At 40.8% G+C, this 27234-nt stretch overlaps 1 protein-coding gene across 6 annotated transcripts in view; it reads left to right on the top strand.

The window, feature by feature from the left end:
- PDPK1 (3-phosphoinositide dependent protein kinase 1) overlaps positions 1–27234 on the top strand; it is a 96977-nt gene that overhangs the window by 35512 nt on the left and 34231 nt on the right. For 4 of the 6 annotated variants that reach the window (XM_077827607.1, XM_077827609.1, XM_077827606.1 and 1 more), the window contains 4 exons: positions 8890–9159; positions 13965–14007; positions 14278–14415; positions 16409–16553. In XM_077827607.1, the coding sequence (XP_077683733.1) occupies positions 8947–9159; positions 13965–14007; positions 14278–14415; positions 16409–16553 (539 nt within the window). In that variant the 5' untranslated portion in view covers positions 8890–8946. Of the gene's footprint in view, positions 1–3996; positions 4810–8889; positions 9160–13964; positions 14008–14277; positions 14416–16408; positions 16554–27234 lie in introns of those variants that run through there. The other 2 variants (XM_077827604.1, XM_077827608.1) reach the window with 2 other exon arrangements.

Raw genomic sequence — 27234 nt, 5'->3', positions numbered from 1 at the left:
TAGAGATGAGTATCTCTCTCTCTCCCCCCTCCTTCCAACAGCAGCAACTGGGCTCGGGGCAGGGAGGTGCCTCTTCTCTGGCTGCAGCACGTTCGTGCTGGGGCCAGTGGGGAGAGGAGTTTCTCCCCACTGCAGTCCTGATCCCCTATGTGGGGCTTAATAGGTAGCTGCACAGATGCGCAGCTTAGAGGGAATGTAGCTCATGAGAGAGAGAAGCGACAAAGGAGGAAAGAAAGGGCACAACAGTTCAGCCAACAACTGTCTCCTCCAAGATTACACCAGTCACTTCTGTGGGAAAATCTGCAGGGCACAAATTGGGTTCCTCAGCCACTTAAAAACCCACCAGTGAACCCCCTTGGCAGACATCATCCGCACACCGAGGGATAGCTGAAGAAGAGTAGTTTTGGGAGTAATGGCTACTCTCTGCTAGGTTGGGGCACTGTGGCAACCAAGCTGTAAATCACGAGGAGGAGTAGATGTTTAAATGGCAAGTTCTGATCTGACAGAGAAACTTAGAGATTTGTCTCTGCTTCTAGAAGAGTAGATAAATGTTTTGACAGAGAGGGGGGATTTCTGCTAGCAAAACACATCCCTGCTGTAGTTCTAAAGTTGCAAAATGGGTTCCAGTTATATTCCTAGACATGTACACAAAAAACCTGTTAAGATTGAGAGTATGTATCAGTTATTAAAGGATAAAAAGCATAGTAAAATTATTCCAGAACGAAGCATTACAAATTCACAGAAATTCGGAGTTGAAAGAAACTTACACTTAACAGAAATCACCACGTGTTAATGTGTGTAAATGCAGTTAAGGCAACCAAAAATCCTTAATTCTGTCCTGTAGTGACACCAAGCAATAACTGGATAAAACACTTTATGTTCATAAGCATGTTTCTATCGTAGATAATTATGGTGGCAATGGTCCATCTCAGAAGACAATGGTGTAAGTGCCAAAGCAGTTCACTTACTCAGTGTCAGGCTGCAGCAGTGCAAGTGTCCAATGCTCAAATTACACAGAGCTCTTCTTCAGGTCTGGGAAATGTGTTTAGCTGTGGCACTCTGGGTATAAGGTGGAACAGATTCTTGAAATGTGTATTCATGCTGAACAGACAATTCAAGATGAAGTGGCCCATTAACACCCCTCTGGTCAAAGGGAGGAAAGGAGGGCGGGAGGGGGAGATAGTTGAGAGTGAGTGTTAGTAGGTTAAAGATTGTTTTAATAAGCCATAAATCCAGTGTCTCTATTCAGTCCATGATTTTAGAGTTTAGCAAAGTTATGAATTTAAGCTCCCAGGCTCGTCTTTTGAAAATGTTGTGCGGGTTTCCTTTGAGGATGAGGACTGATAGGTCAGATATAGAGTGATCACTTTGTGAAAAGTGTTCACCCCCAGGTGATAGTGTTCTTTGTCTTGTCTTTTTTTCCTGTGTGAGTTCATTTGAGAGCATAGTGATTGTCTGGTTTCACTTTTCAGCCAGCACAGAGCAGTGCTGATCCATATTGGCATTCAATTCCCAGCTCTCTACTCAAAACCAGCACCATGCTGGAACTTCAAACAAAGCAGACTGGGCCACTTTCACTGACTGTGGACAGTATCTCCTGCATACCGCCACTGCCAAAGACATTTGACCATTTTACTGCACTATTAATCTCTGCCACAAAGAAGAACGTCCCTGAGGCCTCAGGCCATTCTACACTCCTTGCTGGACTGCAAAGACCCAAGAGTGCCTTCACAATTATGGGGAGCATAGAGACCCAGAAATTGGAGAAGCCCTCCTGGCGTCATTGGATGCAACAAGGCAGAAATGGTCGCTTGAATGTGTAGAAGGTCTAAACTTCACACGCTTTAGCAGATCCTCCTGGAACCTGCTGAAACTGAAAGACTTAGGGGCTGCAAATCCCACGCATGTCACTAAGCCACAAGTGAAGGGCAGTGCCATCACTGCCAAATTTTTGTGGACATCAAAACAGCCAGGGGACAAATGGTATCACAAACAAATCCAGCATCCGTTCTGTCAGGTGATGTCCACATGAGCTCCGATGGTCTGGACCATTCACAAGTAAGAAGATTGATTGCAGCTATTGCAGTCATGAAATTGGGAAAAGTAGTGGGTGGAGAGACGCCAGTGTCTAAAGCCTGGAAAACCTGCAGATCACCCTTCTTAGTTATAGGCCAATCTCCCTCTTGAGCACCATCTACAAAGTGATGAAGCATATGATTCTGAATCAGATCAGTTCCAGTGTGGATGCCAACCTACACAAAGATCAGGCTGGTTTTCAACTGAACGGAAATTGTTGCAGCCAGGTCCTGGCCCTCACTACAGACATGGAGGCTGGATTCCAGTGAAACTCAAGCTCAGTAGTGCTGCTTTCATCAGTCTGTCAGCAGCATATGACAGTCTGGTCTGCCACTGAACCTAGCCAGCAGCCTGAGAATCAGCACACAGAGGATCACTTTGAACACCATGCTTAGTGGCCAAAGGATGCTCATATACCTCGAAGGTCAAACTAGCAACCCGCGTGCTTTGAATAATGGGCTACTGCAAGGCTCTGTCCTTGTTCTAACACTCTTCAGTTTATACACAAGCAATATGATTGAAACAGTAACTCAGGAGTTGGCATATGCTGATGATTTGGCGCTTGCAGTTCAGGCCCGTAGCTTTAAAGAACTTGAAGTGACCCTTGTATCTGACCTTAAGATCATGGAGGAGTACTTCCAAAAGTGGCAGCTGAGACCAGATCTGAGCAAATTGGTGGTCTCTACTTTCCAACTTTGACAATAGAATCACACAAAACACACTGTCGAGTTTTGTGGTGAAACTTTGTTGTGACCCAAAGCCAACATATCTCAGTCTCAAGAATGACATTCTTGACTGCACACTGAGCTTTCATGATTGCCTCAAGGAAGTAGCCTCTAAAATGAAGACTCGCATAAGTGTTATTCAGAAGTTATCAGGAACAACTGCCCTGGTGCTACGAACATCAGTCTTGGCCCTGGTGTACTTAGTTGCAGAGTGTACTGTGCATCGGTGTAAACAAGAAGCTGCCATACCCCACTTTTGGCTAGGCAGCTGAACCCAAGCATGCAAATAATCAAGGAACTTTAAAATCAACATATCTACCGTGACTTTCTGTATTAACAAACATAGAACCCCCAGCTATCTGTTGAGATATAGCAACAGCACGAAAACTTAAACGCACGAAAGACTACCCAGAACTTCCCATCCAGCAGGTTATGGATAACATACCCCAGCAACACCTGAAATCGCAAAAACCCTTATGGACCACATTTGAACACCTCATGTCTCTGGATCCAGCCAGGGAATGGCCAAGTGTCTGGACTTCCTCTAAAATTCCAAACAAGCACACTATACTGACCCAACAAGCTTCTCTCCTGTTTTCAATGTGCCATGCAGATTTTGGACCACACTGAGCTGCATCTGAACACACCATGGCAGATGCGGCTACTTGGTGGACAAGCGGAAAATCAAAGACTCCCTTACATGCGACTGAAGTGAGGACATCCAAGTCATTGAACATATAACACAGTGGCATAAATATGGATTCAGAGGTGAGTGAGTGATATCCACCACGTCACAGAAGAGACATTGAAATGGTTTATGGACCTACTACTGCATCTGTAGAATGTCGCTCTGCAGATGCACTGTGTGTGTGTGTGTGTGTGTGTGAGAGAGAGAGAGAGAGAGAGAGACGCGGCACCAGAAAAAAGCAGTTGAAGTGTACTGATGGGTCTGGCCTCTAATTGAGGATTGATTTACTAGCTTAGAGGATTGTTGAGGTCTGGTATGATGTGAAATAAGGGGCAGGAGAGAGCTCATCTCCCCCCCCCCCCCCTCCCGTGCCCTTGTGTCTTTACTTCAAGGGTTCCTCTTGTGCTCCTGTCTCTTTCCCAAGCAGTGGTGCTTAAGTACTCAGTGGAGCAAAGGCAGCAATGCGCTGGGGGGGTCTTTCAAGCACTGTCTCTCTCGTCTTCCTCAGACCACTGATTCGTTGCAACCAGTAGATTTGTTCCATATTAATTAGCTATGAAGAATGTTTGTAAATGGTTGTTTCCTCTGTCAGTGGCCTCACTCATAGATTGCAAGGCTAGAAGGGACCATCTGTGACAGTCTAGTCTGAGCTCCCATATAACACAGACTATAGAACTTCCCTAAAATAATTCCTAAAGCAGATCTTTTTAGGAAAAAATCCAGTCTTGATTTTAAAATTGGCAGTGATGGAGAATCCACCATGACCCTTAGTAAATAGTTTCAGTGGTTAATTACCCTCATTTAAAAAAAACTTATGCACAACTTCCAGTATGAGTTTTGTCTAGCATCAACTTCCAATCATTGGATCGTGTTATACCTTTGTCTGCTTGATTGAAGAGCCCATTATCAAATATTTGTTCCCTGTGTAGGTATTTATAATCTGTGATCAAGTCACCCGTTAACCTTCAGTTCGTTAGATTCAAAGAGCTCAATCTATTTAGTTTATCACTATAAGGCATAAATTTCTAATCCTGTAATCCTTCTTGTGGCTGTTCTCTGAACTCTGCAATTTATCAACTTCTTGAAGTATGGACCCCAGAACTAGACATAGTATACCAGTAGCAGTTACACCAGTGTCAAATACAGAGGTAAAATAGTCTCAAATCGGAGTAGAGAGGTTTTCCTCTTTATACATCCAGGGATCACATTAGCCCTTTTGACCACCGCATCACACTGCAAGCTCGTGTACAGCGGATTATGTTCCACAACCCACAAATATTTTTGAGACTCACTGCTTCTCAGGATAGAGTCCCCCATTCTGTAAGTATACTCTATGTTCTTTGTTCCTAGATGTTTATATTTACATTTAGCCCTATGAAAATGCATATTTACATCTGCCCATCTTACCAGATAGTCCAGATCATTCTTTATCAATGACCAGTCCCTTTTTTAGCACTTCCCCAATCTTTGTGTCATCTACAGACTTTATTGGTGGTGATTTTATGTTTTATTGCTGGTCATTGATAAAACTGTTAAATGGTATAGGGCCAAGAACCAATCCCTTCAGGACCCCAAAAGAAATATACCTATTTGATGACAATTCCCCATTTAAAGTTACATTTTGAGACCTATCAGTTGGCCAGTTTTTAATCCATTTAATGTTTGCCATGTTAGTTTTGTATCTTTCTAGGTTTTTAATCAAAATGTTATGTGGTACCAAGTCAATTGCCTTACAGAAATCTAAGTATATTACCTCAACACTATTACCTTCAACCAAGCTTGTGATCTCATTTAAAAAAAAATAAAAATCAAGTTTTTTTTTGCACGATCTATTTGCTATAATCCGATGTTGATTTGCATTAATTATATTACCTTCCTTTTAATTCTTTGAGTCCCGCATCTAATTTAATTCTTTGAGTCCATTATCTTGCCTGGGATCGATGTTAGGCTGGCAGGACTATAATTACACAGGTCATCCGGTTAACTGTCAATATAAAGAAAGGTAAAATTACCTGAGCTATTGACTTGACCCTGTTTGCAACCTATATAATCATAGCAGGTCAGATTCAAGGATTGATAATTTAGGCTATATTTGAAGAAATTAGATTGTAATAAAGCTATGCACAAGAGTTTATTGAATATTACCAATATAAAAAGTTTGTGGTGGGCAGTTGTTAAGGTCATTTATGATAAAGAAAAGACTGATAGATACTAATTTTTTTTTTTTTAATTTTTTTTAAGGACTCTGTTTTTAATTAACTCCTAAACCGATGGATTTACTTGTAAATAATTCTCAAAATACATTCTAGGCTCAAAATGTGTTCAATTTGGAGAAGATGCATTGTATTCTCATTCATAAGAGGTTGAATCTCTGCTCTAAGTGCAAAGCAAAACTAAAATTTCAAATTGAAACCATGATTGATACTTCCATGTAATTAATATAATCCCATTTTCACATCTGAGTGACCTCCTGTCCCACTGTAGTGTGTATTCAGTATCTTAGATACCTTCTACATTTAGCAAATAACCGTAAAGGACACGCATACTGAAAGCAGTATCTGTCTTTTGAAAACCAGCAGCTCTGGGACTTTTGTGTGTGTGACAAAGAGAGTGTGTGTAAAAACACTACATCTCAGCAAAAATGGCTAAAGTTTACTCAGTTCTCAGACAACTGTCTTAATCTCTCTCTCCATTTCCCCTGTCTCACTGTTCCCTTTGTGTCTTCAGGTTGTATTCTATGCTGCTTTGTGTACGTGGGCCAGCCTCCCAACCAACATAGGCAGATTTCCCTTAGTTCTGCACTAAAGGGTTCTGCAAGCCTTTCCCCCCATCCCCCTCCCCCTTGTTTTCTGATGCACTCTGTCTACATTTGGCTCCCTCATCACTGTCTCAGTATAGTTCTGTTTCAGTTTGTGCTCTTAGACTGTAATCCTGTAGTAGCAGAGGACCAGTTTTGCTCTTCTATTAAAGAGCTGTATAATAATGAAACATATTTAAATTTGGCCTGAACTTCTCTAACAAGTTCAGGGACAATGTAAAAATAAAGCTGGTTGATGTCTTCCTTGTGAACATCTGAGGCTTAGCAGAATTTAATGCAGAGCCTGCTCTGACATGCCAGTTCTCCCTGCCCACTCTGACATGTCCAGGGGCTGCTACTCTTAAGCAGCTGCTGTGAGAGTAGTTGGTGAGGTAAGCTGTAGAAGTCTCATTGGAACTTGGAAGTAGAAATACTCAAAACAAAATAAAACATGTCTTAGCCTCCTGGACAGAAGAAAACCATGGGTGTATAATATCACGGCTATGTGACTTTTAGTGTGTCTGCTGCTTGGTTAGCTTTTGGAATTTGCAGAAAGCACTAGCATTTTTGTCCTTTGAGAAGACAATTGCAGCAGCAGTAAAGATGAGATCTAGCCCCTTCCTCATATAATTTAACTCTGTAAGGTATGAATTTCAGTGTTGGTGGTGGAGAGTGTCATTCAAGAGGGAATGCATGGCCACAGGTGTGGTGATGAAATAAAATGCTGATAACTAATAAACCAAAATATGTCATTTGGCAAGCATTAAATAGGACTCTAGTCATCAATCTCTCTCATCTCTTAGACAATTTAAAGTGACATGACATATATATTGGAGACAAGGTGGTGGGTGAGGTAGTATCTTTTATTGGACTAACTTCTATTGAGGAGAGAGACAAGCTTACACAGAACTCTTCTTCAGGTCAAAATGTTTCTCTAATATCCTGGGACCAACATGGCTACAACAACACAGCATATGAAAGAAATAGAGCATTTAAACTAAGCAAAGGTGGTTATAAAACAAAACTTGATGGTTTGAGTCTGTTGGCTAGAGCAAACTAGGAAATGTGTGAACTCTTGTAAGAAATGAAGAGAACTGTTTTGAATGGTGAGTAGCAGGCATACTAATTATTTGAGGAAAAATTGGACGAGTCCAATGGTGAGTTTAAAAGGTTATTATTTTATGCTTGAGCTGTCAGTTGCCTTTTTGGAAGTCTGAAGGGAAACTTTCACTGATGCTTCCCTCATCCAGAGTGGTGACATTGTTTTTTGTGTGTGCAAGTTTGTACTGTTGTCCTCTGGCAAAAAGACAAAAACACACATACAAGAGCACAAGTTTTTTAACTGCTTGAAAAGGTCCTTTTTTTTTTTTAAAGACGTCCCATTGACTTCAGTGCAGTTGATCAGTTGAGTAAAGTTACATAAGTGTTTTCAGGATCTGGCCCTAATTACAGAGTAGGACCAAAGGACTTAGAACAGAGAAGGAATGAAGAAGAAGTGAGGAAGAGGAGGAAGACAATAAGATTAAGTGTTTACATGGGAGGCTAACATTCATGTCTTGTTTCAGAGTAACAGCCGTGTTAGTCTGTATTCGCAAAAAGAAAAGGAGTACTTGTGGCACCTTAGAGACTAACCAATTTGAGCATGAGCTTTCGTGAGCTACAGCTCACTTCATCGGATGCATACCGTGGAAACTGCAGCAGACTTTAAATACACACAGAGAACATGATCTAAAAAAAAGTTAAGATTGGTCTGGTAATATTAACTCAACTGCATTGCACATCCTGTGCATTTGATGGAATTCAGTAACATGCAAGTAAAGCAGTTTTATTTAGCTTGGGAAATTGAGAAATTACAGTAATATTGTTGGAACAAATTTAACATTTGGCTTTAATTCTCTCAACTGTAGCTTTGCATTAACTCCAGTAATTATTTTAATTTCCTAGTTTTGAAAAGGAAAAAGTAGGAGGGGAGGAAAAGAGAAAAACTGAAGGAAATTTGCTTGCAAATACAAACTCTGCCCTGGTGTCACTGGCAGATCTTAAATTCTCTTAATCAACCAGTTCAATTAGCTCTGCATCTGAGTATTGGGAGGGGAGGTGAAGAATAATCTTCCCTTAAAGTATGATTTGTAAAAAATGAGTGAGTGCAGATATTCTATCTGCATCTTCATTCCTTTTGTATAAATCTTTGTATTAAAGTACCAATTCATTGTGCTACGCTTCCAGTAGCTCTGATCCAACCTATACCTATTCTCAGTCTCCTACACTACTCCCACTTCCTGTGCTCTACCCTAGTTTGTTTTGACTGCTTCCTTTGCTCATTCCTGGCTCCTGCTTCCTTCCATGCAGCCCTCTACACTTCAAATAGTCTCCCGATAAATATTTACACTCCTGAAGACCCACCAGTTCTGTGAAGCATTGCAGATCTGTTTTTGTTGTGTACAGTTGTGTATTGTACCTTGTAAGTTTATACTGTAGTTCTTCAGAGGAAGGACTCTGCTATATGGCATTCTTACACTTTGTACATTTTCATGCATTTATGTTGCTTAGCCCCTCCAGTTATACATTTAGATAAATGAATATGTTCGACCCTCTCTTTTCAGTATGATGCTGTTCCAATCCAGTCGAGTGTGGTTATATGTTCCTGCCCATCCCCATCAATGGTGAGGAACCAGACAGATTCCAGCACTCCATCTGTCATTACCACCTGTGGCAGCAGACAAGGGTCTAACATGGAGGGAACTGCAGCTGAATCAAGGTCTAGTTCAAACTCCCTACAGCAACATTCAGGACAACAGCCTCCACAGCCTCGAAAAAAACGACGTGAGGATTTCAAATTTGGGAAAATTCTGGGTGAAGGATCTTTCTCAACAGTGAGTAATACAGCTATTTTTCAGCTCCTTGCTATATTGGTTCAACAAAAACATAACTACAGAGTCATAGAAAGGAAGTGGTGGTGGAAGGGACCTCAAGAGGTTATCTAGTCCACCACCCCTCCCCCCCCCCGAGGCAGAACCAACTGTACCATCCCCAACAGGTGTTTGTCTAACCTCCTCTTAAAAACCTGATGAGTGAGATTCTACCACCTCATCTGGTAACATATATTCCACTACTAAACAATCCTTATAGTTAGTTTAGATATTAGGAAATACTTTCTAACTATCTCTTGCTGCAGATGACACTGATTATTTCTTGTCCTACCATCATGGACATGGAGAACAGTTGATCACTGTCCTCTTCATAACAGCCCTTAACCTATTTAAAGACTGTTTTCAGGTCCCCCACAACTCTTCTTTTCTCAAAATTCAAATGTACACAGTTTTTGTTTGTTTTTGTTAAACCTTTCCACAAAGGTCAGGTTTTGTAAATCTCTTACCATTTTTGTTGCTGTCCTTGGCATGCTCTCCAGTTTGTCCACATCTTTCTTAATATGTGGAATCCAAAACTGGACAGATTCCTCTAGCCGAGGCCTCACTGTTCCTGTGTAGAATGAAAGTTACTTCCCATGTCTTACATATAAAACTCATGTTAATACCCACCAGAATATTGGCCTTTTTCACAACTGCTTCACATTGTTGGCTTATGTTATATGTGTTCTGCTATATACCCTCAGATCCTCTTCTGCAGTACTACTGGTTAGCCAGTTATTCCCCATTTTGTATTTATACATTTACTTTTTCCTTCTAAAGTGTTGTATTTTTTACTTGTCTTCACTGAATTTCATCTTGTTGATTTCAGACCAATTCTTCAGTTTGTCAAGATCCTTTTGAATTCTAATCCTGTTCTTCAAAGTCCTTATTACCCCTTCCAGCTTGGTGTCATTCAGATTTTATTAACTTACTCTCCTCTCCATTATCCAAGACATCAATAAAAATGTTTAATAGTACCGGACCCAGGACAGGCCCCTACAGTGTCCCACTAGATATGTCCTCCCAGTTAGACCGTGAATCATAGAAAACTACTCTGAGTACACTTTTTTGACCAGTTTTGCACCCATGTTACAGCAATTTTGACCACATTTCCCTGGTTTGCTTTTCAGACTATCATATGGGACTGTGGCAAAATCCCTACTAAAATCAAGGTATATCACGTCTACTGCTTCCTCCCAGTGCACTAGGCCAGTAACCCTGTCAGAGGAAATTAGGTTGGTCTGGCATGATTTGTTCTTGACAAATCATTGTTGGCTACTTCTTTATCTTCCTGTTATCCTCTTTGTGCTTACAAACTGATTAATAATTTTTTTCAGTATCTTTCCAAATAATGAAGTTAAGCTGACTGGTCTATAATTATCTGGTCCTTATCCCCTATTTAAAGATAGATACTATGTTTGCCTTTTTTCAGTCTTCTGGAACCTCATGTATTCTCAAAGATAATGGTTCTGAGATTTTGTTTGTTTCAGCTAGTTCCTTTTCGTACCCAAGAGTGAATTTTGTCAGATCCTGCCAACTTGAATACATCTAACTTAGCTAAATATTCTTTAACCTGTTCTTTTCCTAGTGGCTTGTTTTTTCTTCCTCCTTGTTGTCAATAGTAATTGTATTAAGCAGCGGGTCACAACTGACTTTTTTTAATGAAGACTAATGGATATTTTGTGTCAAACACCTAGTATGACTTCCTAGATCTGGACTCTCTTTCTACATTAGTAATGATAATGAGTAACATTTTGTTCTTTGATTTTTTTTTTTCCTTTTATATTTGAATAAAGATCACTTCTGACAGCATTTGTGTTACTGAGCAATTTGCTTAATTATTGCAGGAGCCTAGTACTGGCTGTTACAATGGAAATAGGCTGTCAAACTATCGACTTACATTCTTATACTGCACCCATCACTGCCTTCAGCACTCTGGTCAGGCCACGCGTGCAGACCAGTAGATATTCATACGCTCATAATTTCAGTTTTGTGAGACTGAAGCAACACTTTGTCCATTTTTGGTTTTTGTAAAGTTACTATCCTTTAGTTCCCACAGAAACTCCTTGGGTGAGTTTTGAAACTTCAAATTTGGCATGTGAATAAAGTCATTGAGAAATTTATCCTCAAACAAGTTTGGAAAAAACAATGGTTGAATAATTGTTGGGTGTTAACGAGTGCCAGTTTTCAGTGTGCAGTACAAAATGTCATTAAGTTTACACTTCAAGAGGTGATGTTTATGCCTGCTGCATCCACTTTGTGCATCCACTTTTCAACTCCCATAAAAAGCACCCTTCTGCCTTTAAAAGACTTGAATTTTAAGTTTTCAGAAGACATTGTATCCCAATGTGTGTTTTTAGTGGCTTAAGCACTTATAGTGCCATAAGGTGGTGGAGTTTCTCATGCTCTTTAAAATATTCAAGATTTACTTTAATCTGGTCTGAAGGATTTGAACTGGGTTAGAGGTTCATGCCATTGTAAGAACTTAATGCACCTCAGAGCATGATGCCACTGTAAGGATTTCAGTTAAAGTTCTTGTTCTACCTTAATTTTATTTTTTAAAACCAAGTGCACCTACACAGGAAATGAATGGTTGCATAGATACTCACTAAAATCTGGAAATCCTAATAGAAGAGTTCAACAGTAAATTAACTTGGCAGGATTACACACAACAATTTGTTTCCTGATTTTAAATGAGTAGTTTAATATATTACTGACTGACTTCTAGTAAAATGTGTAGGAAGTGCAATGTGGCAGAATTACTGTTGCAGTTGGGACCTTAACTTTGTGACATGTTTTCCAGTGTTAAAGTTCCATTAAAGTGGCTTTTTCATTATATAGATTTAATATTACTATAAGTGAGTAAGTGTCAATTTGGCTACACAAAGCTAAAGTTTTTTAAATTGTTTTGATTTATGGCAATCTGTTGGCTTTTCTCAGTCATTGTAAACTTCTCATATTTCTGTTATCAAGATGGAATTGGCTGCAATGTGGAGATTGAGAGATCAATGTAAATCCCCAATTCTGCAAGCATTTATGCATGTGTGAGTAGTTCCAGTGATCTCAGTGGGACTATTCACATGTGTAAAGTTATTAAAGTGCATTTTTGCAAGATCGAGGCTTATGTTTTATATTGTTTCTTGACTATTAGCTAACTTGACTATTCTAATACAAATATAAATATTTGCATTCCCCAAAATGCAAAAAGCTAGCTCTATATATCTGGGCATGTTGATATTAAGTAATAGATCTTGAAAAGAGCTGGTTTAGTAGATTTCAGAAATGTTGAAATTATGATAGAGCTGGGGTAGGGGAAGAAATTTTGCAAAAAAAAGAAACAAAACACCCCACTTTCTGACCAAATCTGATCATAAATATTGTAGTCTGAGGGATACATGTTTTAAAGATTGATTGTTGTATGTTAACCTATACACAGAAATAATCTTTTTGAATTTTTTATTATAAATGCGTAACTTTTAAACCTTGAGTATTTCTAATCTGACTTCTCACTGATCTGCTTCTGTCAACTTCAGACCTCTTACACTCAGAAAATAAAAAAGTGAACAACCCTCCTACAGTTTTATTGAGAAGTAAACTTTCAACAAAATGCCCACTTCTGGAGCAGTGTAACTCTGTTTGCATAAACCTATTCAGGGGGTGTAAGATGGCTAGCCTTAAAAAAAGGTATAATACTTTTACTTGATAGCATGTATTTGAAATAAGTTAAGATATTGGGAGTATTCTACTCTAACTAAAAAAAATTTGGCATATGAACAAGCATGGTATGATGGTAGAAAATTTGGTGTAGATTATGTAAGAACTAGATATAGATTATATTCCTCCTAATGCATTGTTAGAAACCTAATATGAAAACTAGTTACTGGAACATTCTAGGTATTCTGATGTAGCAGAGACGTTCTTGCTTGTATTCAGGCAAGGAGACACTGTGCATTCTAGCTGTTGTGTTTTGTGTGTGTATCTGATCAAAACTCTATTAGGAAACTTCTTATTCCATACAGACTGTAAATTCACTTGCATTTCACTAACACATTCCCTCTGAAACTTTTTTCTTTTCAAAAATTTGGAACCATTGTCTTGAAGGCCTCTTTTCCCCCCCTCCCCACCCTTCACCTCTGCTGTTTGGAACTCTTCCACTCTTCATCAGTGAACTGTTTTATCTTGTCAAATTGTAGGCTACACTGAAAGCCTTTCTGTTGCTTTTAACTCTTAATCTTATGGATAAATTGATTAAAGTGCTCAAGGACACCATGCAGGACATGGAAACATACTATGGCAGTCTTTTTATATACTTAAAAATAAATAAATATAAATAACTTCAGGAAATATTTTTGCTAAATTTGCCTGAAACACACATCGGGGACGCATGTCTTCTTGTAGAAAGATCATCAATGATTTAGTGTAGCATATTATGTCGTAACCCATATGATTTCCTGAAAAGGAGAATAAAATCTAGTTTATTGATTACCCGATGGTGTTTGTCAGCCCCTGGTTCAGCAAAACACTTAAGCGTGTACTGAACTTTAAACACATTGACTTCAGTTAAGCATGTTCTTGAGTCCCATTGATTTGCTGATTTAGGGCCATGATGTGGAGTGTATATGGAAAGGAGTGCATTAAACATCTATGGGCATAGGGATTGAGGTTAATACAAAAGTCAAACTGTGACTGGGAATGAAGAGCAAGCTGGCATCCTTGTATATCTTTTTAATGAACCAGTTACATTGTGGGTTTTTTTCCCCCTAAACCAGGTTGTCTTGGCCCGAGAATTGGCAACTTCCAGAGAATATGCCAGTAAGTAATGATTCCTTCAAGCTAAATGTTTTAGGCATAACTTTGAAATAGGTATCTTTAACTATATTCACTTTTTAAAATATTCTGTTACCTCCTTCCCCTCTAATGATGGGAGAGAGAGAGTGGGAGCAACTGTTAATCAGGGAAGTTTGGCATTTTTTAGAGCATCACTGTTATCTAACCAGTCAGTTTGCAAAACTGCTTCGTTTACAACATGCCTTGTTTGGGCTTGAGTCCTCTGAATTTTCATTGTTCTTCTTCGTCTTCAAGTTAAAATTCTAGAAAAACGTCATATCATAAAAGAAAATAAGGTCCCCTATGTGACCAGAGAGAGAGATGTAATGTCCCGTCTGGATCACCCTTTCTTTGTGAAACTCTACTTCACGTTTCAGGATGATGAAAAGCTGTGTATCCTTTTGAATTAAATATTTATTGCAAAGTGTTTGACAGTAGCAAGTGAATTATTTCATTCAAACCTATAGAACTTTACTGGAATAAGAGAAACATGGAAAGAAACTGAGCAGCACTTTCTGCGGTGTGATAAACTCTTTAGCATCTAATCATTATCGAAATAGCTACTTGAATTCTTGAGTAAATATTAAACCACAAATATGCCAAGTATTTTCGAACAGGAGGTCTCATGCGTTTACGTAACACTATTTATACATGCCAGTTTAAATAGACCTAGTAATATAGCCTACACCCAAAATTTCATGTCCCTTTAAATTAACACCACATGGCAGAAACTGTATATTTTAAAGCCAGCAGTGTTTTTCCAAGAAACTATTTTTGTGGTCACTTTTTTATATAGGAGCTACCATATTGTGTTCTGCTGCAAAACTATCAAGAGGCAGAACAGAAGTAACAAACGTAGGGTTGCCAACTTCCTATTGGCTGAAAACCGGACCCTGAGGCCCTGCTCTACCTCTTTCCTGCCTAAAGGTCCCGTCCCCTACTCTGCCTCTTCTCCCAAGGCCCTGCACCCTCCCTCTCCTGGCTGGATCATCTCCACCTCACTCCCCCCACCAGGTCCAGGACTGGGACAGGAGCTGCTGCAGTCTGATGCAAAGTCTGCCTGTGGGTGGGAGGCAGCCCTGGCTGTGCAGGGGCAGGCGTGAGTTGATGACACTCCTCCCCCACGTTAACGGGACTTTTGGAGACTGCCCAGTCTCCTTTTCAACCTGACTTTCTGGTCGAAAACCAGGCACCTGGCAACTCTATCCTGAACTCTACTAACATAATTAACGCTAGAATACAAATTAAAAAATTAAACTGACTATATCTGTACTTTAGAAGAGATGTACAGGGAAAACTCAGTATTAACCGTATTGGCAGTGTCAAAATTAGTGGGAGAAAATGTTTTTAAGTTGATCTGTTTAAAATTTGTTTTCTTACAATGTTTTACTTTCAATACAGCAGGTAAAACAAAAACTGAACTTTTAAAAAAAAAAAAAAAAAAAAAAGCTTGGCCATGTTCCTTTCTTATATTCAGTAATTTGTGTCCATTAAATCATCAGAGTTGTTAAGCTTCTCTCATCTAAAATGGCACGTAGAGTAATCTGAATAATTGGGCTAAGGCATTGAAGAGGTTCTGGTTGGGCCTTTTAATAGCAGTTCTTAGAATTACTGTACAAGAGACCTGGCTGGTCGTTGGTTACAGTATGAAGAGGAGACCCTCAGTGTCCCAACAGGAACGTGTAGTCTCCTCCATGGCATCTCTCTCCAACCATTCTTAAGTTTGTTTATTTCAAGTTCATTTTATATTGGTAAGTATTCTCTCTTCAGAGCTCTGGAGTCTGAGGTCCCCCTTTTTATTCATAGAACAGGTACAAGACCAAGCTATGGCAAACTTCCCTTTAAGCTTTCTGCTCTGTAGTGGTGCTTTCTAGGGCTGAAAGGATAGATTTAGTCTCCTTTCAGGGCTCATTTAATCATTCATGATATACTTGCTGAGGCTGCCAACGATAGGCAGGATGTAGTAGTCTCTTTTTGTAATGTGAACACCTGCTCACTACAAACTGGGCTGAGACCAGTGCATTTTGTATAACTCTCCAAACAGCAGTCAGATAGTTTCAGCCTGGCCATAACTGAGTCTCTCTTTTTGCAGGAGCTAATAACTGTAGGTGAAGTTTTAATCAATTATTTAAGTGATTTATACAGGTCATTAACTATGTCTCAAAACAGAGGATTTAAGCATCTAAATTACCTTAATTGTGTGCCATAAAAATGGAGAGCAGTGTCAGAAAATGTTGCCTTGGATTAGTACCAAAACAGTTTTGGAATTAGGCTCCATATTCCTTCCATAGTTCTTATTCAATCTTATTTTTATTTTAGTCCTCAAAATAAGTTTGAGTTTGATGTTTTAAAATGTCCTAGTGATAATCCTTAACTTTATATTCAGATTTTGGACTTAGCTATGCCAAAAATGGAGAGCTTTTAAAATATATTCGCAAAATTGGCTCATTTGATGAGACCTGTACCAGGTTTTATGCTGCTGAAATTGTATCAGCATTAGAGTACTTGCATGGAAAGGGAATAATTCACAGGTAAGGTACTTAATTGGGACCAACATATTTGCAATGGTATTTAATAAAAGAATAATTTTTTTTAAAGGCTCACTTGTGATATAGTTTAAATATGACTAAATATGTAGCTTTTGTAAAAAACTAATATAAATGTTTTTTGTAAATATAAGTATTTGCTTGCTGTATTATGAATCAAAATCAAACTGGTGCTTGTGAATAGAGCCCTTCTGCGGGACTGGGATTCTGCGGGTCCTGCAGTACCTGCTGCCATAATAGCAGGAGTGGATAAAATGTACTTTGGTATTTTTGCCCACCCAATCCTCCCTGCAACAGATTGTAGTAATTTGCAGGAAAACATTAAATCTGTTGTCAGTTTGTCATAAATAGAATTTCAGCAATGTAAAGCAAGTCTTTCTTTTTTTAAATAAAGGTTTTAATACTTAAATTTAAGCAAGGGATAGAAAGAAGTTTGATTTCCATAACAGGAGTTAAAGTATTGTTTACATGGTTTAAGCAAGATTAGTTTTACTCTTTTAGCAGTAAAAATTGTCTGAATTCCCTTTATATTGTATATACATAAATAAAAAAAATTAAAAAATGGAATTCAGTCTCTCTCATATTTATATAAATAAAATATAAGAGAGAGAGGCTGAATATATAGTTAACATGCAGGAATCTCTGTCTTGCGGGATTTGTGGGATCCAAGGTTTTTGTGGGTGGCATAAAAATGCAAAAAACAATGGGAATGGGAGTAGATATTGCAGGGCAGGAGCGGGATTTAAGGAACTGTCCTGAGCAGGGATCTGCTTGTGAAGTACAGTGTGCAGGAGACTATATAAACAAAAGTAAAACTGACTTAGTCCAGTTTTTATATTTTGCGTTACTACTCAGCTTGGACAAAGAGCAGAAATGGTGAAAAGACAATTTAGGGTATGTCTACACAGCAACTGGACACCCACGACTGGCCTGTGCCAACCAACTCAGGTTTGCAGGGTTCGGGCTGCGGGGCTGTTTCATTGATGTGTAGACTTCTAGGCTTGGGCTGGAGCCCGAGCTTCGGGGGACGCAGACAGACAGAGAAAGAGACACCCCCAGAGGGCTCTAGAGCCCGGGGCTCCAGCTCAAGCCCTGAAGTCTACACAGCAATGAAGCAGCCTCGCAGCCCGAACCCTGTGAGCCCAAGTCATTTGATGCAGGCCAGCCGTTGGTTTTTCTTTGCTGTGTAGACATACCCTTAAAGTCTAGTTTAGATAATCTAAAGTGGTGATGAGAACACAGCTAAGGGTGCACTTAATATTTATCTTGAGTTCCTTTTTAAAACTAATTTTGGTTATTTTAGGAAAATGTTGAAACTTTCTAAAAGCTTTTAATTGGGTCTCTAAGAGCCCCAAGAGAAGAATTACAATCTTGTTGTTTGGATGAGAATATTCTCTCATGTATACAAAATTGGTTTGCTAACTATAGATAGATTTTACCCCTATTTGACACAATAGCCAAATGGGTAGGGGTGGCTGGGAGTAGAGATTGTACCGTAGAATCTAAAGTTGAGAAGAGACCTATTAGGTCATGTATTCCAAAAGTTCCCGAAACACTTGCTCAGAGTCTTGGAGAGCTGTCTGATCATGTGCTGCTGGCTCTTCTTGTTTCCTGTTATGTTGAACGCTAAAAATACATTTTCTAATATTTTTGCATAGAAACAGTTGTGAATGGGAAGAGGGAGGAAATTGATCCATCCATTCTGACAGAGAGAAGGTGTCCATGAAACACTAGGTTGGAATAAACACTATAAAAGAGTTCAGGGGTTCAGTTTCCCAGCCAGTAATATATGTTGTATGGGAGGGAGATTCCAGAAAGGTCAAAAAACAATGCTATTTAATATTTTAATTATGTATAGGGAAGAGGGGCACTGTTTCCTGTATTGTTTTCTTTGTCTTTTATGTAATCACAAGAGTTTTTAAAACGTGTATAAATTTACCTTTATTTATGTATTTCTTTTAGTAGGGCTTTATTAGAAATCTGGCATTATAGGAGAATTGCTTGTAGATATCTTAAGTTTAGAATGCTATGGAGGTAATTATGGACAGCTCAGTACTGGGTGGTGAGTTCGAGTTTCTGCTGATGTCACAATCGTACAGTTGACTTTTTTACGAAACCATATTCTATTAAAATGCTTCGAACTCTCTTGGGGTTTTTTTGAACACTTAAAAATATGACCGCAGATAACCAGACATCTTAAAGTGGTTCTACTTTGAAAAATAACTCTGTAGAAATGGCACTTTCTGTTCTTTGAGCTTTTGTCCACATGGGTTCCACTGTAGGTGTCCACACCCCTTGCCTGAGAGTCTGGAATCTTTTAACCAGCAGTGACCATAAAAGTCTTCTCCACCCTGAGTGTGTAAAGGGCAGAACAGCCCCAAGTACCACTCAGTTTCCTTCTCTGTGCCTATGGCAGTGAATTAGAGCAGCACAGAGTCCTTCTGCTTCTCCACTACATCACAGGTACTTGTAGTTTGATAGGTAGTTAGGATTATTCTTAGTACCCTCTGTAGTTCTAAAAGTTCAAGTTGTTGGAGCCCATTGGCCAAAAGAACCCCCCCTCCCCAAAACACACACAAAAATAACTTTTTTGTTTTTCCCTTGATACCGTGATTCACACACTGCTGAGTCTTGGTCCCTGGGTTTTAAAATCTGCCTAGCTTGTGACTCGCCCATGCCTGCAAGAGATACTCATGCAAAATGTTTATTCTGCTTGAGGGAGTCTCACATAACTGACAAATATGCACTTTGCACATCATTTTCAAAGCATACTCAAAGAGTTTATGATGCCTGTCTGAAAGTTTTCTTCGCAGAGAAATCTACAAGGAACATATCAGACTCTGAAGCTCCCTTTCTAGAGAATGCTATTCCATTAAAGCCATTGTCTAGCAGTTTTCTGGCTACCAGGGATACCATTCTAGGTGTTAACAGGTCTTCTGCATCCAAGGCTATGCCTTCACTGCATGCTAAGCATGGGGGTAAGCAATTACTGCGTAAGTTAACCAGTGATAGCTTAACCCAGAATAGCATGACCACATTTCCATGTTGTCATCACTTGCATCCATACTGGTACTGTGTCTGGCTGCACCAAGCAATACAGCTGTCTGGTTACTTCTCCTAAGATTTATAGCACCACTATTTACTATGCCTCTGTTTGCATTCACAGATGTTGTAAGACAACTTGTCTGCCTGCTCTGGTGGTTATACATTGGTGCAAGGGCTTGTTAATGGGCCTTGTTGTGTTGTATGAAACACAGGAGATGTGTGAAGCTGGAGAAATTGTCAGCAGGCAAACTGCAAGATGAATGCTGAGCAGAGGCAGATTAATAGTCTACTTCCAGTTGGGGGTTTATGGGAAGGGATTGGAGGACCATTGTGTCCCAACTGTTGTGACCACTCATCTGCACTGCGGTTACCTCAAGATAAAGGAACACATTAAAACCTACCTCTTTGTCTCCTCTGTAGCTCAGGGAGTGGTGGCTATTATGCTGTGTAGCACTGATAGAAGTGTGTGGCTGTGTGCACTTGGAGAATGCTATGGGAAAAACTCACTGTTGAGCTCAAGTTAAGTCTTCAGTGAAGACAAGCCCCCAAAGACCTCATGCTGCTCTGAAACATTCTGGACTTATCCTTTTTTTCCTTCTCAGGCCAAAGGCAGAGACACCTTGTATTGGTCAAAGTCTCCAGTACCAACAAAGAAAAAAAAAATCCAAATTATATTACACGGAGGCTTCAAGTTGATTTCCTTCAAATCAGACTGGCACAGTGTACCGCCAGACCCTTCAAGGGTTTGTTCCTCTACCTCACAATTACACTAGCAATCTTCTACTGTCCCTACCAGCTCATTGGTACTAATGGCTGTAGAACCATCTATCACTGATTCCTCGGAACTGTGCTTACAGCTGTGTCAGCCACTTCAGTACCAGCAAGCTTGGTGCTGATTACATTGGTACCAGTCCCTATTATTTTGCAGTGATCTTTTATAGCTCCAGTGGACTTAATGATCACTCCAGATCTGGAGACTCCTCTAATGGACTTTCCTCTGTTTTCTATGGGTTCGAAGATAGTTTCTGTACTGGAACCAAAGGTTCTAGACTTGAAGATATCCCTTGACCTTCACCACTGGTACCAATGGCTGTCTCTTAGGAGATAAAGGGATTCTGTGGAGAAGTTCTACTATTCTGACTCTTCCTCTCTGTTTTATCCTCATTCTCCAAATATGATCCTAGAAAGGGAGGTGAGGAGGAAACTTTCTCATCGGAGGTACCATCTTCTGACAGGTCTCAAACTCCATTGTTTCCACTACTTTGGTATCCCAGGCCTTATCGTTATGGGACACAGTTCTGGTCTTACTGGCCAGGATTGAACCCGCAGCAATTTCCAGGTCCTGATTCTTCTATGTTAAGGTGAAGGAATCAATCACTTCATAAGGAACCATCCTGTACATTCTGCAGGTCAACCTATCATGCAAGAGGTTGAACAGGGTCCTCATTTTGGAGAGGATGAAGGGGAGCCTTTGGAGGAATTTGACTTTCAGCCCTTTCTGCTTGCAGTATCCTCTTAATCTCTGGATGACGCAGTTGTTCTGTCATCATCTGCTACAATAGATTTCAGTGCTTTTCAAGACTTGCTTAAGAGGAAGGCCAAGGCTTTTTAGAAATTCCTCTTGAGATGGTTCAAGAGGATTCTCAATCTCAGGGCCATTTGGCCATGCCATTCAATAAGGTAATACTCACTGCAGCTAAAGAACTGTGGCAAACCCCTGCCTCAATTGTTTCAACATCTAAGAAAGCAGATCATAAATGTCAAGTACTTCCAAAAAGGCTTGAATATTTCTTTGCATATCTAATCCCACGGTCGCTTATGGTTACAGGTACCCACAAATGTCCAAGCACTGTGGGCCCCCCCAAGTTGACTCCCAGGAAGAAAGAACCCAAGAAAATGGAGCTGCTTGTTAGGAAAGTATATTCTTCAGGTAGGCCTCGGATGCAGATAAGCAGTTATCAAGCTCTGTTGGCCAAATACAACTTTCTCCAGAAGAACAGGGTTATGCAGGTGAACAAAAAACTCCTACATGATATTAAGAAAAAGCTAAGTAATGTGGCTGTAGGAGGGTGCACTTTGTGGCAAAGACAGCTCTTCAAGCATCATTAGATGATTCTGATCCTGCAGCTAGGGCTATAGCTTCAGCGGTATTAACTATCCACAGATCACCGTTACAATTGCCTGGATTCCCAAAAGAAGTCCAAACTGTGATCAGGAACTTACCTTTTGAAGGTCCTGACCTTTTCAGTTTAAGGACAGATGAGATCTAATCGCCTTCTATGATGAGATTACTGGTTCTGTGGATGAAGGGAAAGCAGTGGATGTATTGTTTCTTGACTTTAGCAAAGCTTTTGACACGGTCTCCCACAGTATTCTCGTCAGCAAGTTAAAGAAGTACGGGCTGGATGAATGCATTATACGGTGGGTAGAAAGTTGGCTAGATTGTCGGGCTCAACGGGTAGTGATCAATGGCTCCATGTCTAGTTGGCAGCTGGTGTCAAGTGGAGTGCCCCAGGGGTCGGTCCTGGGGCCGGTTTTGTTCAATATCTTCATAAATGATCTGGAGGATGGTGTAGATTGCACTCTCAGCAAATTTGCGGATGATACTAAACTGGGAGGAGTGGTAGATACGCTGGAGGGCAGGGATAGGATACAGAGGGACCTAGACAAATTGGAGGATTGGGCCAAAAGAAATCTGATGAGGTTCAATAAGGATAAGTGCAGCGTCCTGCACTTAAGACGGAAGAACCCAATGCACAGCTACAGACTAGGGACCGAATGGCTCGGCAGCAGTTCTGCGGAAAAGGACCTAGGGGTGACAGTGGACGAGAAGCTGGATATGAGTCAGCAGTGTGCCCTTGTTGCCAAGAAGGCCAATGGCATTTTGGGATGTATAAGTAGGGGCATAGCGAGCAGATCGAGGGACGTGATCATTCCCCTCTATTCGACATTGGTGAGGCCTCATCTGGAGTACTGTGTCCAGTTTTGGGCCCCACACTACAAGAAGGATGTGGATAAATTGGAAAGAGTCCAGCGAAGGGCAACAAAAATGATTAGAGGTCTGGAACACATGAGTTATGAGGAGAGGCTGAGGGAACTGGGATTGTTTAGTCTGCAGAAGAGAAGAATGAGGGGAGATTTGATAGCTGCTTTCAACTACCTGAGAGGTAGTTCCAGAGAGGATGGTTCTAGACTATTCTCAGTGGTAGATGAGGACAGGACAAGGAGTAATGGTCTCAAGTTGCAGTGGGGGAGGTTTAGGTTGGATATTAGGAAAAACTTTTTCACTATGAGGGTGGTGAAACACTGGAATGCGTTACCTAGGGAGGTGGTAGAATCTCCTTCCTTAGAAGTTTTTAAGGTCAGGCTTGACAAAGCCCTGGCTGGGATGATTTAATTGGGGATTGGTCCTGCTTTTGAGCAGGGGGTTGGACTAGATGACCTCCTGAGGTCCCTTCCAACCCTGATATTCTATGATTCTATGAGGCACTTCATACTTGAAGGACTCAAAAGGCCCTCCATTCTTTAGAGCTCTGTGCACTTACGAGAAGAGGAAGCAGAGTCTGAGCCACTATATTTTTCTAGACAAAGGCCTGAGATGCCCTCACTGTTATCAGAGACTTTTTGGATGCTTGTAAGAGCCTTGTTATCTGAAAAAGAGAGGCCCTACCCTAAGTTCCCTCTAAGCTGCATGGCCAGGCGGCCACCCAGCAAGCTATCAAGTGCTGTGCACTTCAGGTGTGCCTCTGCCCACTGTCGCACTGCTCCTGCCCTCTGCCTTGGAGCTGCTCCCGGGAGCCTCTCACTTGTTATGCAGAGCGGTGGGGAAGGAGGGTGCTGATGTCGGGGTGTCCCTCTCCTCCTGCCCCATACCCCATCTCTGCTGAGCCAGGGAGGGAGGAGCGACAGGGCTCAGGAGTGGGACTGAGGGAGCCTGCTGGTGTCTGCTGCTGCTGTGTCTGCTTTGAGTGCCTATCTACTTAAAAGGGAAACATACAACAGCAAATCATAGGGCTGAAAAGAAACAGTAGCACTCGGGATTTTAGTGAGGCTCCACCATTTGGGCTGCATTTTGCCATCATCTGAAATTCTGCACGTTAATTAAAACAATCCCTGAGTTTCTGTCTTTTTCCATTGTGAATATAGTCATAACACTGTAAATTGATGTGTAAACACTAAAGTGACAGTAACTTCCACAGAGGCGCTGCCTCTGGTGGAGAGAGATGGCTGGGTCCTCTGTAGAAAAAAATGGGGGAGGCCTTTCAATGAGGAATGTGGTCTGGGAGATGTATTCTCCCATCTTGGATCCATGTTGCCCAGGACTGGGGCAGTGGCCTGACTTCTCTATCGGTGCACAGCTCCATGTCAGAGCTGTCAGCCAGGACTCCACACTTCGGGTGTACAGATACTTTAAGTTTTTTAGTCCTCTGACTATAACTTAGCATGGGAGGAAGCTGCTCCACTTCTCCCAGAACTCAAGGGCATGCTGTTACACATACTTCTGTGCCAGTGTATACACACTGGGGCTTTAAGGAAAAGCACCATATAGCGTGAGAGTAAGCAATATTGATTACCTGAAGGATTCCCCAGAGCAGCTGCTGTCTTCTCGGAGTCTTGCCAGGCTGTGAACGTGCACATATTCTCTGTAATTTTATTCTTTCAACGTGCTGTTTGAGTTTTTTGATTGGTCTATGCATTTCATAATTTTTATTTCTCTTATGCTTAAATTTAATTCTTTGAGTAGTGAGTTCTAAAATGCCTAACCTGTCCTGGCTGAAGTAATTATATTTTTAAAAGTTACCATAGGGATATTATATCTAGGTTTTTTGTTTCTACTGGTGGTGCACATCCACACCTTACCTCAATAATTGGTGCACATAACAAAATTCATTCTGGTCATGGATGGAAAAAATTAGAGGGAACATTGCAATTGACTAGTCAGTTTTAGAAATGATTCAACATAAGTACTTTGTCTAATTTTGGTCTATGCCAATTCCCTTTTCAGGGACCCCTGTCACAACAAACTACTGCTGGGTGAAATAGTCATCTTCACTGATGTGTGATTGAGTGTGTGTGTGCGCCAACGGGTTCTACTTCAATTTTTCTTAAAGAAAAAGGTGTGTGGGGGGGGAAGGTTGGCATCCTTTTTGGATCTGACGTCTCTACAGGTTCATCCATTTATTGGTCAGACACACACTGGAACTGCCAATGCAAGTCCCTGAAAATTCTGGAGTCTCTGAATTGGTGGATAAAGACCCCCTTCAAGTCTGTCAGAGTCCCCATTCTACCAAACCTTCCCACAAGACTATTGTAAGAGATGCATCTAAGCAGGGATTGGTGGTCCCAAGCGGAGTGGCATTTACATATAAATGCATTAGAGTAGACGGCCCATTCATCTAGTTTGCAAAATATTCCTGCCCATGCTTCAGAACTCCACCATCCAAATCGTGATGGACAATATGGTGATGATGTATTGTATAAACAGGACTGTGGGATGCAAGATCATCTGTCTATCAGGAAGCAATCCTCTTATAAAAATGATGCATTTGTCATCACATCCAGCTCTATGTCTTTCAGGCATTCAAAATGCTGATTTCCTCATCTGGAAAGGCTCCATCTCCAACAAATGGGAGGTAAAAGTCTTAATTCTGAGTCTTCTATTTCAGGACTGCGGGAGTGGGGGGGGGTCTGTTGATATTTATAGCCAATAGGTTCACCAAGAAATTACCTATATTTTGCTCCTGGAGAGGAATGAGTCCAGGATCTCTAGCAGTGGGATCAATAACTGCTGCACGCTTTTCCATCTGTCCTGTTAATCCCCATAGTGCTCAGGAAAATGTCTGGACAAAGCTCAAAAATGCTAATAGCCCCTACTTGGGCTTGTCAGTTTTGGTTTCAGATGTTGTTCATCTTTCACTCCAGCTGACTCCTCAGCTCCTGATCATTCCTGACATCAGTTCTTAGACTGCAGTCCAGTCTTCCACCCAAACCCAGAGACTTTAAGCTTGCCAGCATAGACACTCGCTGGTTAACCTTGCTTGAGAAGAATTGTTCATTAGCTGTTCAAGAGGTCTTGTCGTAGTAGAAGAGTCTCTACTAGGCTCGGATGCTTAACTAAATGGAGACTTTTTCAATATGTTCTGACCAGAGACTTATCCAACCACAGGACTCTTCTGTCCCATTTATTCTGAGCTATCAGTTTTCTTTGAAGCACTCTGGACTGTCTGTCAATTCTGTCAAAGTACGTTTACAACTATATCTGCATTTCACCCTCAGATAAAGGGTTATATAAGCTTTTTTTGTCACCCGTTTCCAGATTTTTAAGGGGTCTGACTGTTTCCACCAGTTAGCGATCCCTTTCTGGTTTGGGATTTGTATGTAGTTTTGAGGTCATCAGTGGATCTTCCTTTTGAGCCTTGATAAACCTATTCTTTGTATCCTCTTTCCATAAAAACTTCATTTTTAGTGAAGTGTCACTTCAGTTCATAGTGAGTGTGTTGCGGACTTCAATGGCTGGACCCCCTTACACAATATTCCATAAGCATAAAGCTACACTCAGGCCAGGTCACACAGTTCTGCTGAAAGTGGTTTCGGACGATCATTTTAACTGTTTTATATGTTTACGTGTACTTCTTTTTTTCCCCTAAGCCTCATGGCACCCCAGCTGAAATTAAGCTCCATATTGTATATTAATTTAGAGCCATATCTTTTTATCTCTCTAGAATGAAGGCCTTTAGGACGTCTCTCAGACTTTTCATAGCTTTTGGCAGTAAATCTAAAGGACAGGCAGTTTCTATAGAGACTTGCAAAATGGATTCTTGATTGTGTTAAGATTTCTTGTACTATAAATAAGTTAGGGCGCTTTCTACCAGGGCTCAGGCTCCTCAGTAGCATGTCTTAGGAGAGTTCATATCGGAAATTTGTAGGGCATCTACATGGTGTTCAGCTCATACATTTACTAAACACTTTTCTATTGTGGCAACTTTTAAGTCAAATACTCAATTTTGCAGAGCTACCTTGCAGACGTTATTTAGGTAGGACTCATATTATCTATGTCCTTGAGAGGTAACTGCTAGTCAGTCATCTACAGTGAGATCCATGTGGACAAATGCTGAAAAAAGAGAGGTTACTTACAGTAACTGGAGTTCTTTGAGTAGTGGCCCTATGGGTGCTCCACTGTAGGTGTGCTTGCGTCCCTGCGCTGCTAATTGGAGAACTTGGGTATCGGTGTCCGTTAGGCCTTCACATGCACTGTCTCTCCTCGTGCTGTGCCACGAGGCTAGTCAGTGCAAGCAGGCTAACACCCCTCAGTTCCTTCTCTACTGCCCCTGGCTACAGACCACGCTATTTGCAGTCTATTAGGACCATCATTTTAAGCTGCATTTCTATAGTTAATTAGCCTCATAGTTCGTAGTTGTAATTCTAGCTGTTTCTCCTTCTTATACGCTTTTAAAAAAAGACTACTTCAGTTTCTTTCCTGCCTTTTTCCTCTTTGGGGACTCCTTCCCCAGCAGGGTATGCCGGGCTCACCGGGCTTCAAGAAATGCCTGTCTTGCAAAGAGGCAATCCTTCTAGCAGATAAGCACTTCAAATGCCTTTAGACCACTCTCTCTCCCCCGAT

The sequence above is a fragment of the Eretmochelys imbricata genome, chromosome 10, assembly GCF_965152235.1.
Source record: "Eretmochelys imbricata isolate rEreImb1 chromosome 10, rEreImb1.hap1, whole genome shotgun sequence".
Lineage (NCBI taxonomy): Eukaryota > Metazoa > Chordata > Testudines > Cheloniidae > Eretmochelys > Eretmochelys imbricata.
This window is presented reverse-complemented; position numbering and strand designations above follow the sequence as displayed.